Raw genomic sequence first — 13,394 nt, 5'->3', positions numbered from 1 at the left:
GGCTTCTATCACAGCACACAGGCTAGGAGTTTAAAAAACCAAACAAAGCAGTTATGGGAGTGTAAAAACAATGATTTTCAACATCACTTTTGCTAGAATCTTATTTCCTTTGGCTGAAGTGGGCAATATCTACATTGAAATAAATTGTTGCTAGATTTCAGACAGCTACTGTAACGTTAAGCATGGATGTTTAGAAAGCTTATGTGATGGTCATTCAAACTGTAGATTAAGGAGTTAAACGAATCACTTGAGTCTGATGGGGGGGTGGATTATAGAAATTCTCAGACAACAAACTTAAACATATTGTCATATTATTTCCAGTTCACCCTGTGGAATAGGATTTCACTTTGGAATATAATCTCTTTAAATATGAAACCTCTGTTAAATTGTAAAATTGAGGGAATGAACTGTACATAAATTAATTTTTGGAATGTGGTAGGCAATAAATGTTTGCTGAAAGAAATATTTTATCACAGCGATCTGGAAGTATCTGTTAGATGGTAGAAAACAATTTCTTCAGGACAGAAATTAAATTTGGAATCATGGTCTCAATTGCAAATTTCATGTTGATAATAATTACTTAATCTAAATTTCACACAAGCATTTACATATACCTAATATAAATTTCTCTGCTTAATACGTTTAATTTACTTACATATTGTTTAGTCTTTCTTCCTCTTTTGTACTTGTATTTTTTGGTGGTCTTGGGTTGTCTTATTATTAAAGAGATTACCCCTCCTTCCTTTATTTATAAGTATATTTATAGGTTAAACCTTTTTACACTTTAGCAAGGAAGAGATTATGCATTAATAACAATGGTAAATAAAGATTCATGTAATTAAGTCAGACTGTTTTCAAAAGGGAAGTAGAAAAAATGGTTACTAAAACCACTGAAAGATAGCATTATATTACAACAAGCACTACATTCAATAATGAAGAATGTTCACCAAGATTCTAGAGTTGGGACCTTTCCTCTTTCCTCTTTCCTCTTTTCTTTTCCTTTCCTTTTCTTTTCTTTTCTTTTCTTTTCTTTTCTTTTCTTTTCTTTTCTTTTCTTTTCTTTTCTTTTCTTTTCTTTTCTTTTCTTTTCTTTTCTTTTCTTTTTTTCTTTTCTCTTTCCTTTCCTCTTTCTTATTAGACATAGGCCTTTGAATGTTTCCACTTTTTAAACTTAGGTTTTGTAGAATCCCTCCCTCCCTCCCTCCCTCCCTCCCTCCCTCCCTCCCTCCCTCCCTCCCTCCCTCCCTCCCTTCCTTCCTTCCTTCCTTCCTTCCTTCCTTCCTTCCTTCCTTCCTTCCTTCCTTCCTTCCTTCCTTCCTTCCTTCCTCCATTCCTTTGTGAGGACAGCGTCAGTGCAAAACAACCCAATATATTTTCAAAATCACATGGACCTAGTGAATAAATCCCTTGAGCCAAGCTAAATTATTTTTGGAGACTTCCATTTAAAATCCAGAGGGCTAACTAGAAAATAGTGGGACATAGCTAAAATGTTGCCTATAGTCAACAGGAAGCAAGAAAAACCATCCAAATGCCTTGTTTTTAACCACACAACCATCAACACCCTATTAAAATATAAAGTTTGCTATAGATGTTCACTGGTATTAAATTTCCCTTTAGTAATAGTTACAGATTATTACTAGCTATTTGACAAGCAACATACTGAATTCAAAAATTAATTTTCCATGTATCAGATAATAAGGAAAGACAACATATAACCTCATCGAACCAGACTAACAATTTGCTATCTCAAATGTAAATTTAAACTGTGATTCAAAAATAATTATGGGTCAGACTTCCATTTATACCACCCATCATTTTCTTAGGAAAAGTTCATTGGAAAAGCATGTCACTCATTCCTGTCATATGCTCCCCTAGCTTGATAATTGAGTGATTTTTCTATACTCAGAAGAGACATTTTTCAGTAACTCAAATGATCCTTAGGCAGGTTTTAAATAGGCCAGGCAAGAAGCTCCAAGAGGCTGGCTGGGGTTGTACCCTGGCACCAAGCATGGTGCCGTCTATAGAATATAGGGGTGCTTACCTAGTATTTGGTAATATAGGGGTGCTCACCTAATATCTGCTGCATAAATGAACACTGAAATCAGAAATGTGATTTTTTTTTAAATTAGACTAGAAGTAGTTCTAATCTACCCGTTTTTATTTCAGAAAATCAAGTGGCCTCCTTCAGCCCTCTGCCTTTGTGCATGTCATGTTACATCATGAGCTATGAATTCTCTTCTGTGACAGGGATGTGTACTTTAGGACCAGAATTCTAAAGTGGCAAACATATGTGCTAAAGATGCATTTATCTTCGGTCATTACCATTTGGTCTGATCCACTGTTGCTTTAAACAAACTGCTTGACTATAAGTGCACCTCTAGTTTTATTTACATAATTTCAGGTATTAATAGGAAAAAAACCCCTAGTGAAACATCCTGTGGTGTACTGGAATACTGGACATGAAGCCGGGAGACGTGGATGGGGCTAGGTTCTACCCAGTGACCTGTGTGAACTTGAGCAAAATACATACCTCTCTGGTCCTTCACTGATAAATAAATAATACATATTTCAGGAGGCTGTTAGAAGGATTAAGAGCAACAAGAAACTGTAAAGTACTTTACATACATAAGGCTTTTTTTTTTTTTCTTTTCAAATTCCAAGAGATAATACTTGAATTGTTGACTTTCCTCAGCCTGTGTCTCCAAGTGAGACTTTTGACAAGAAATTAATGGAACAGAACTCGGCCTGTATTCTCGTTACCAAACCTACTCACATCAGGACAATGCTTGATCTAAATGCTTGTGCCAGAGTGGAGAAATTTCTAGTGAAAGGGTTTAGAGACTTATGAGGTCAACTCCAGGGACTCAGTCAGTATGTCACTCTTGTATTTGTGATCCAACCAAAGACATTTATCCACACATCCATTTCTGTCCTTTTATGATTGATCTTAGTCTTTGAGCTAAAATAACCTTGTGGCAATTTACACTGGTTGTTAAAACAGCTCCAAGAATCAAAGTAACCATTCCAAGTTCATTCAAATGGCCTTTGCTCAGTGATGTTTGTCCCGGTCACTGATCTAGGTGCTGATGAGCACACTTTCCCAGGGACAGAAACTGTCAGCCCCTGAGGGAACCGATCGATGCTCCCCCCACTCAAGCAGTGCTTCTCAAACTGGGGATACGACACTTTTCCAGGGGATACAAAAGAGGTATTTGAAGTTATAAGAGTATCAATTTTTCTAGTTGATAAGTAATATAAAACATCATTTCTTTTATATTGGAACATATGCTATGGAGCGAAATGCAGCATTTCCATGAATTTTTAATGTAAAACATAAGACTTTAAAAGAACTCTGTGCTCGGTACATTCCCAGACCGTTCCAGACATTCACGTTCATCCCGTGTCAGGTGCAGCTGATGGACAGGGTTTAGGGAGCGCTGCCCAAGTTCATTCTGGGAGCCCTCAGTTCCCGAACTGCCTCCCTGTAAAACACCAAAGTCAAAGTGTTTTTAGGAGAGCCTTTTATTTTTTTTCCTAGCTGAAGACCTTTGGCTCGGAGGGGCTAAGAATTGAAGGTTAAGCTTTCCATAGGATGTTCTTGAAAATTCCTTAACACTTAAAAAACATGGAAGGGGAAAAAGTTTTTAGGAAGAAATGCTTCCAGAGGGGAATGGCTAGGATTCCTAATTCAGGCAAGATTTCTAATATGAAGCACTCTGGAGCAGGGCTCTCAAGGGAAGGCCTAGTGGACACATGAAAGGTGCACATTAGCAAATTGTCAGGGTAGTCAGACAAGTCCAGCCTGGCTGGTGTGGCTCAATGTTTGAGCGTCAGCATATGAACCAAGAGGTCACTGGTTCGATTCCCACTCAGGGCACATGTCCAGATTGCAGGCTCGATCCCCAGTAGGGCCCCGTGCAGGAGGCAGATGATAGATGTTTCTATCTCTCTATACTTCTCCCTTCCTCTCTCTAAAATCAATAAAACATATTTTAAAAAAGACAAATCCAATTGTGCAGACACATTTTAAAAAGTTGAGATTCAACAATATGGAGACATTAGAAAATAATTGCTTCATGAGATTCTATATAAAGAAAGTGATTTGCATAACTTATTTACTATTCCTCTAACAGCAGATATACCTGTTTCACTTGAAAAACTATATCTAGGAAATTCAAACACTCTAGATTTACAAAAACTGATCAACTTTTAGCTTTAGACACTGAAATAAGTATGAGTAATATAAATATCAATGATTAAGGACCATAAACTCTTAAAGTTTATATTTAGAAACAAATATGAAAACCATTAAGAAATTCTAAGCACAGTGAAAAAGAAATGTTTAAAATTCTTTTCAGCAATAGGGCTGCTTGGATTTGAACTTGTTTTCTTAACTGAGATATAATGACCAGATTCAGTTAATAAAGAAATGATATTCCTTAAGTTAGATTCTAAATATTTGGGTTGTCTTTTTCCAGTGCTTTTTTATATTTTAAAAATAGAATAAAATTTAGAATATTTTCTTTCCTTAAACAAAAGTTGTACTTTAAATTTGGCTCAGAATTTTCCCGACTATTTTCCTGCACACACTCGTGCACACACACACACACACACACACACACACACACACACATTATGCAGAGGCAAAACTTGAACATTCCTGCGAGACCAACAAATGATATTAATTTGAAGGTTTAAGGGATAATTTTGTCTTGGTTTTTATTGGGGCAAAACTGAGACCGAGAGGAGGTTTTCGAGGCTCTTCTAGGATCACACTTCCGGTAGCTGCATACTGGAGCCAGAGCCTTGATTTCCTGGGAGCAAACTGGATTCCAACCACCTAGGTTCTAGCACCAGCTTTACCAGCAGGGCAACCGCCAGCAAGTGCTTAACTCTTCTGGATTTCACTGTTCTCGGAAGAAAATTCTGGAAGTGGTTTCCACAAGGGTAATCCTGACCATCCCTTGGGGAGGTTGGAAATGTGGTGGTGAGTGTTTCCAATTCCTGCAATTACTGGAGGGTGCTGCTGGCCTCTGTGGCCCTCCCGAAGTGGCAGTGTGTCCTCCCCCCACTGGGAAATACTGGGTGGCTCATTACCAGCTCAGGGTGCTTTTTATGGTGACTCTTTTTTGAACCCAACTCTATCTATGAGGGGACATGGCACTCTCACTTAAATAGCTCTGCTGTTAGTTTGTTAAAAGTCACTTCTTGGAACTCTCATTGGCATATCTGCATTCTATCTTTAGATCTTTAGATAGAAAGAATTATGTTGGATACAAGTGAAAAATACAGGCATCTTTAGATGGCCAATATACCAAAAAAACAAAAACAAAAACCAACCCAAAACTGATTTCCAAATATAGAGTGCCATTAAAAAAAAAGTTTAGCTGTATGATAGAACCTTTTCCCTATTTTCAGGTTTAAAAAAGAAAACACATTTCTGTAATTGGCTGTGGCATTATTTATAACTGATTGGCAAATTTTCAAGCTTAAATTCCAAAAGTTTTGATATCTGGTCATTAAATCTTGCCTATGTTCATGATTTATAAATAAAACCACAAGTGCCATAACAAAGCAGGAGCAAAACAAGAAAATGCACCCTAGGAATTATGTCACAAGGAAACAAAAATACTGTATTCCTCTAAACAGATGTACTTAGAAGAGCTTTATAACCCAAAGCAAGATGTGGGAGATGGTTTAAGAAGAGGTTGCAATTTTGCAACAAGAAGTCTGTACAGCTCCTCCAGGCAGTAGCTATGAAGGAAGTACCTGTGTCTCAGAAAAATGTTTCCAGAGGTTCTGGACACTTTTGCATCCCGGGCACCAATATGCACAAAGTTAGGCATTTTGCAAGCTCAGAGCACCTTGCTCTTGGTCATTATGACCGCATGCAATGACATTTCATCCTTTCACGTGCCAATTCTAAATTCATTGTAACAGAAAAGTTGAAAGTTGAAAATCTGTCTACAATTTGAAATGAAAGGATCAAAAATGTCAGACATTGCAGAATACTGGTTCCTAACAGAGCTCTCTTTATTTGGTTACTGTTCCTCAGTCATTTCTGTTTGTTACAAAACGCAGTCTGGACTCTTTATTTAAACAGTACTTAAACTAAACTGCTCATGCCATGCAAAAATAACATTTTATGCACTTTTTTTTTGGGGGGGGGCATCCCATGTTTTAGTTCACAGGCATTATTCACCCAATTTTTAAGAAACAAGTTTTTGCTTTTTTATTGCTTTTGTAACTAGTCACATGCTGGTTTCACGTGTGGGACAATAACCTGTGTCTCCTGGGTTGGAATGTATTTCTGGGGCAAACAAGTGGTTTTCCATCTTGCACCCTTCTTGGCTATTGTCCTTTTTAACTTCAGCCACAGCATGGTAAATGTCTTGCCTACAGTTGTGACTTGTGTCCTGGGGGGAGGAAGAGCCCGCACAGGCCTCTTCTCTCAAAGGGTCTCTCCCATCACTAGGCTTATCTGCAAAGCAATTTGGACTGGAGTCAGCCTGCAGGTCCTGCTGGGTCCCTTGGAGCTCTAAGAAGTCATCGTCTTCCCCAGTGTCCACTTCTGTGAAGCTCCTCCTCTCTCTTGATGAGAAAGGGAAGAGTTTCTGCTTGGGAAACCGAGGGGTCAGCCCTCTGGAAGGCCCCTGACAATGTGCGGAAACCTCAGTGCCCAGCAAGGGTCTGTCTCCCTGTGGGGGGGTTTCTTCTAAGAGGATGGTACTGATGAGCTGCGGGGTGGTGATGGCAAAGTCAGCCGCAGTGACCGGCAGTGGCCTGGCTGTGCTAGGTGGGGTCTGCGGGGCACTGCCTCTGTTTTCCTTAAAGTTCACTTTGAGGGACCTGGATTTCAGTGGGTGGCTGCCTCTCAGCGAGCTCTTCGGGCTCTCCGAGGCACTGTCAGGCGGCTCAGGGCCGTGGAGCCCACTTTGGGAACCGCTGGCATCGAGAATCCCAGTTTCAGCGACCGGGACATATTCTAGGGTGGCACCCCGGGGCGCAGGGCCTTTCTCTCTGCTGAGTGGTAGGAAAGCAGGGCCCCTGGCTCTCTGGGGCTCCTCGGTCCCTGTGAGGTCCGGTGGGAACTTCATCTGCAGGTGAGAAGCGGAGGGTGGTGGCAGGGGCGACCTCTCGGTCTCGGTGAAGTCGGTGGCGCAGCTGGTGAAGCTGTCGATGCTGGAGGTGCTCTTCATGTCCATGACGACCTCGGTCTGCGCCACGGCCAGCTGCTCCTGGGCACAGGTCACCTCCTGCATCTCGATCTCCTCTCCGTAGGCTGCGGGTCGCTCGGGCTGCTCCTGGCCGTCGGGGCCGGGGTGGGAGTGGGGCTGCGTCTTGGTGATCTCGTTGTACAGCATCTCCAGTTTCTGCGCGCTCAGATGCTGGGGGCTGGAGGCAGACGTGTTGTTCAGCTGCTCGTGGGAGTCTTTCTGGCTAACCTCCTGGTACTTATTCTCGTAAGACTTGTTGGAGCTGGTTTCCGACAGGGCCTTCCTGGCCCACTTCCACCGGCTGGGCGACAGGTGGTTATCATCCGCGGAGTCCTTCGTTTTGGCCGATTCTCCTGTCTTCTCCACGGCCACATCGATCAGTTCCATACTTCGAGCGAAGGCATCTTTTAAGTTCATAGAGACGATGCTTCCATTCCTTTTGGCCCGTTCCAGAGCCTCTCTCCTTTTAATTGCCTTCTCCTGGCGTTTCTGCTCCTTGTAGAATTCAGAAAAATTGTTCACAATGATTGGGATGGGAAGCGCGATCACCAGGACGCCGGCAATACAGCAGAGGCCGCCCACGATTTTCCCCAGTAACGTTTTTGGGTAGATGTCACCGTAGCCTACAGTGGTCATGGTGATGGTGGCCCACCAAAACGATGCAGGGATGCTGGTGAACTTTGTAGCATCTTCATCCTTCTCAGCAAAAAACACCAGGCTGGAGAATATCATTATCCCCATGGCCAGAAACAGGATCAACAGGCCCAATTCGTTGTAACTGCGCCTGAGGGTGAAGCCCAGAGACTGCAGGCCCGTGGAGTGCCTGGCGAGCTTCAGGATCCTGAGGATGCGCATGATGCGGAAGATCTGGACCACGCGCCTCACGTTCTGGAACTGCAGCACGCTCTTGTTGGACTCCGTGAGGAAGATGGTGACGTAATATGGCAAGATGGCCAGCAAGTCAATGACGTTGAGCGGCCCTTTAAAGAACTTCCACTTGTTTGGTGAGGACAGGAAGCGTAAAAGGTACTCCATGGTAAACCAGGCAATGCACACCGCCTCCACGTGTGCCAGCTGGGGATTGTCGTTGGCTTGGCCGAATTCATCCGTCTCCTGCAGCTCCGGGAGCGTGTTGAGAGACAGAGCAATGGTGGAGAGCACAATGAACAGGATGGACACGATGGCCAAGATCTGGAAGAGAAGAAAGTCAGAATGAGCGAATCCTCGTAGTTGCTCAGGCGGCTGGGAGGCATGGATTGGCCCTTCTTTAAAGGACATGCATTGCTCACAGGTATTCCAAGGAGGTAACTTTGCAACCTGAAATTCCCTAACTAATACAGATACATTCACTTTTTACGGGCTCATTCCACATAAATGTATATACATTTAAATTCTAGGGCCTAAGTGATTTGAAAAAAATCCACATTTCCTTTCCTTGTCTATTGTTCTTAGGCACATTTGTGGGAATAACTGCCACTTAGAACAGTTTTGGGGGAGTAATCATCTCTCCTCTCTTAGTTATCAGTAATTTTTTTCTCTTAACTACCCCCCCTCCCCTGTTGTATTTTCTTAAGTGAATCGCCATACATGCTATCTAAGCTAAAAGGGATTCATGATTTCTAGAAGTTTTACTCTAAAAAGACAAATGCAGACCTACACATGTGATAATATGGCACCAAGGACAACAGTGTTTCTCTTAGGACAAATGCTATTTATGTGGTCAGCACTGATGGCAGAAGCGAGTCAGGCGAGCCTTCAGTCTGGGATGTTTGGACCTCTGGGCAGCCTCAGGTGGGGAAGGAAGGCTATGAGCCAGCTTCATGCAGTCCAGGAAGGTTTCATGAAGAAGAGCTTGAAGTCTGTCCGTGGTGATCTGGGTGCAAGCAGGCATTGCAGACGGAGGAGCAGGGGCCCAAAGTCAGATGTGGAAGGAAGAGGGATGCTCAATAATATGCAAGGCGAGGGTCAACCACTGGATTTTAGAGTCAGACTCAGACCCTGGCTTTATTGCTTACTGTGTGACCTTGGCAAGTTATTTAACCTCTCTGTATTTCAGTTTACAAGTCTGTTGAACGAAGTCAACAATCGCAGTTATTACATGGCGAAGTTTACATGGCACACAGACATCACTAAATAAATGAAAGTTCACCTGCCCATTTTGGATGCATTTTACTGATGTTTATCACTTCAAAGAGCAAGGAGAAAAGTAGAAATACAAATGAAACCATTCTATTATCTTTCAACCTTTTGGACAAAGAACAAAATGGGAGGTCCAAGGTGGACCTTCAGATTTCCTCGACTCTACAATCAGAGCGAGACTGTGGGTTATTTTACTTTGGTAGATAATCTCAGGAAATAATGAAACATTGTATTACAAATGCAGTCTGTGGTCTAGTTGATGGAAACTTAGCAAATATGAATACCTTCAACATCTGAAAATTTAGCACATGCACAACCTGATTTAGAGTGCATTCTCAAATAAAAAGAATTACTAAATTAAAACCCAAACATCTAAGCCCTTAGGGACCCCACATTCATGTTAAAGAAACCATAAGGTATTCAAGCGCATTACTTTCTGTCTCATGTTCAATTTCAACCTGTCAAATGTAAAGAAATGGGCTTATTTTAAAATATTTTGTGAAACTTGGAGTTCTTCCAGAAAGACAGCCCCCAGACAGATTTTTCAATATATACCACGGATGATGTGTGATACAATAAGCCAAATGCAAGTTTATTGTCTTATTGAGGATTTTTTTTTAACCGATAAATGTAACAAAAGTGAATTTTTGCTCTAAGCCACAGGATACACTTCCCAACATGGAGATGTACTTTAGTGCAGCAAACCCTTACGGCATTTAGATATTGCTTCGTTTATCATAACTATGGAGGACTTGGGTTTTCAATCCTGTCACCTCCAACAACTGGCCTCCAGAGCTGGCCGTTTCTCTCAGCTCCCCCAAACAGACCTGTGTTTGTACAGGGCGAAGGGGGTGCAAATTCCAAACAGTTATCTGTGTGATACTACTGGGCAACTCCCTGGGCAATATGGATTAAACCCACTCCAAGGTTCATTTCACCTCGAACACTTGGTGATTCTCTTTCTAAAGTTCTAAATGAAATCATTTTGCTAATTCCAATCATGTCTGCAAACCAAACCCAAGACAAGTCACACCTGGGCCTTTTACTGAGGTTGAATTGCCAAAATCCAATTTTGCGGCTTAAGAAACAACAATGGGAAGGCTTTGAAAAATATCATGCTGTGTATCTTCGAAGCATTTAATTACTGGGAAGAGAGATTATTCCTGGATAAAATTTTTCATCCCTTTTGAATCGCCTGGATAATGGTTTCAATTCTTTGCTGAGACACAGGCATTCCTGGATCGCATGGGGTTAAGAATAGGGCCCCTGGCATGTGAAGTAAGAGGTACCAAAAGTTGGTTGCATTGATTTCTATTTGTGATAGGGAGTCAGGCAGTTGGAGACTTGCCTCAATTTGCCAACTCGTTGATTTTATTTCCTTGAAAGATCACGGGAGTTTTGTGGCCATGGGAAGCACGCAGGGCAAGGAAGTAAAACCCATGGCTCGCCACCTGCTGCCACCGGAACCAGCCAGTTCCCACTTCAAGCCTCAGTTACCACATCCTCAAAATGAGGTGCCTCCCACTTGCCTCCCTGCCTCCGAGGTTGTTAGGGATCCAACCAGATCCTGCACATGAGGCTTCCTGTTATATGGAAGGTGGGGTGAGTGTAATAACAGCTGGGGATGGCCAGAACTGGGAGGAAATGAACACAAACTGTTTATCCCCCATTGAAACACAATTGCACACCTCTTTAATGTGCACATTTTCAACACTTTCAAACACATTCTCTCACCTATGCAGTGGTTTCCATGCCAAATCCGATGACTGTACCTTATTTGCCTTAGTTTGGAACCACCTAGTTTGCCAATAGTATTAAGAGTTGGACTGAGGTCAGGTGGGAAGATGGGTGAAATGGGTGAAGGGGGTCAAAGGGTATAAACTTCCAGTTATAAAATAAATAAACCCCCAGGATGTGATGTGCAGCATGGTGACTAGAGTTAACAATACTGTGTTATATATTTGAAAATTGCTAAGACAGTAAATCTTAAAAGTTCTCATCACAAGAAAAAAATTGTAACTATGTGAAGTGATGGGTATTAACTTATTGTAGTGAGTATTTCACAATATATACAGGCATGAAATAATTGTATTGTATACAAGAAACAAATACAGTGCTATATGTCTATTATATCTCAATAAATAAAAGATTTGGATGAGGTTTCTCTGGGGGAACTTGACCTGCCTTGTGTCTTAAAATGTGCAGAAAGTTCTAGCTTGGGCCTCCCATGTGATAATCTGCTTTCTCTTCACTGACATTCAACACTCCACAAAAAACTTCTATGCCCTGCACCGAAGGTGGTGCAGGTACTTTCTCTCCTCTTCCCCCCAACCCCTCCTCCCTCCCTCCCTCCCTTCACAAATACATGCTGAGAGGTGAAAGTGAGTGAGTTATAAGCTCTTAACTATACTGCAATTCCTGCTTTTTCTTCTTGATGGGATATCATACATTTTTAAAAACCAGATCAGCAGTAGGAAGCAACAAGGGGAAACAAGACAACAAGAATTTTCAGGAGAAAATGAACTTGTTTAAGTTGACAGGAAGGAAAAGGCCTGTGATAAGCAGCATCATTAGAAACATGACTAATCGTCTACTTTCAGGAAAAGCACAAAGCACAGTGGCAGTTCTGAGCCTATAAACCGAAAGCCAAACCATTTGTTGAAGGAAGAAGTGGGAAGTTGGTAAGAGTCTCATGGTTTGTGTCTGCCCATCTTCTATTTCCAGCTATTTCCCAGAAGACCAGAAAGTAAGTGCTCCGATTTGCACCAAAAGAAGAACCATCTTTGTATTTCCAGCATCCGGATTCCTAGAACACACGGGCTCTCCTCTAAGGCTGGTGGCCCTCAGTTCACCACTAGTCCTTTCTTCACTCAGATGTTCCCTTGACCCTCCCAGGACAGAAGAGATTCCAGGCTTAGGCACTCTCAGCTGATTTGCTTCACAGCACACATGCAAAGAACGAGTGTCACTGAAAGGTTCAGTTGACTTTTAATTATTCTGGTCCTATGGGTACCCGGAATCCAGGAGTTCAATTCTCCTTGCTCCCCACTTGTGGGCTGTTGAATGAGGGGTTGCAAAGACTACATATTACCTGTTCTACATATTACCAAGTTCTTTTGATTTTGATCCTCATATACAAAAATAATTCCTTGAGGGGAAAGTTTCTTGTTCTCTTCTGACTAAAGATAGTGTTTTGATATTTTCTTGGTATCTCCTGAAATAAGCTTTGTTTCACTACCCAGGATATATTTCTGCATTTGAAAGAATTTGATTTTAGGAAGCAAGCCATTAGGCAGAAGGCTGGTGAAGGTAACTTTAATATTATTCGTAGTAACTCTGCCAAGAAAGGAGCAACAGAGAGATGGAGAGATCTTAAATCTTACACCCACTCTAACGATCAGGCAACCTCTTTTTAGGTAATTTGTTCTTGCAGAAGTCTCCAGAAGCCAGAGAGCGAAGAAACAGAGACTGGGTCAGCTTGGATGAACATGAATTCACTGTCTCTGCCAGCTCCTGAAGGGCAGGGACCGTGGCTCTCTTCTCTGCAGACTGCTTAGCTCCCCTTCCCCAAAAGCACAGCACAAGTGCCTAGACTCCTCTCATTCGTGCATGAATGATAGATCTGGGGGGAAAGACACAAGAAGGGAATGAGTGGAGTGCATCCTTTGAACAGAATTTCATTAACTTTATACCCAGATGGTAAAAAATTCATAGAGCACTCAAGTTAGAAGAAATCCTTGAAATACTCCATTTCTCACTTTATAGATAAAGAAATAAAGATTCAGGGAGTCTAATAAGTGCCTGGGGCTTAGCTTTTTTGGGACTCAGTAGTCCCATCTGGATAATGTGAAAAGTAAATACTATATAGCATTGTATTGAGGACTGTGGTGGTTAATTTTATGTGTCAACTTGTCTAGGCTGTGGTGCCCAATTGTTTGATAGAAGTCGTTGTGAAGGTATTTTTTAGATGTGATTAACATTTAAATCAGTAGACTTTGAGTAAAGCAGATTTCCCTCCGTAACACAGGTAAGCCTCAT

The 13,394-nt window shown here is 41.8% G+C and overlaps 1 protein-coding gene across 3 annotated transcripts in view; it reads right to left on the bottom strand.

The window, feature by feature from the left end:
* Positions 1 to 2,650: 2,650 nt before the first annotated feature.
* KCNB2 (potassium voltage-gated channel subfamily B member 2) overlaps positions 2,651 to 13,394 on the bottom strand; it is a 310,129-nt gene continuing 299,385 nt past the window's right edge. For 2 of the 3 annotated variants that reach the window (XM_081117207.1, XM_081117206.1), the window contains one exon: positions 4,269 to 8,408. In XM_081117207.1, the coding sequence (XP_080973333.1) occupies positions 6,252 to 8,408 (2,157 nt within the window). In that variant the 3' untranslated portion in view covers positions 4,269 to 6,251. Of the gene's footprint in view, positions 3,483 to 4,268; positions 8,409 to 13,394 lie in introns of those variants that run through there. The other variant, XM_081117208.1, reaches the window with a different exon arrangement.

The sequence above is a fragment of the Miniopterus schreibersii genome (genome assembly GCF_964146895.1).
Source record: "Miniopterus schreibersii genome assembly, chromosome: 17".
Taxonomy (NCBI): domain Eukaryota; kingdom Metazoa; phylum Chordata; class Mammalia; order Chiroptera; family Miniopteridae; genus Miniopterus; species Miniopterus schreibersii.
The sequence above is the reverse complement of the archived record's forward strand: the minus strand, read 5'-3'. Positions and strand labels throughout refer to the sequence as shown.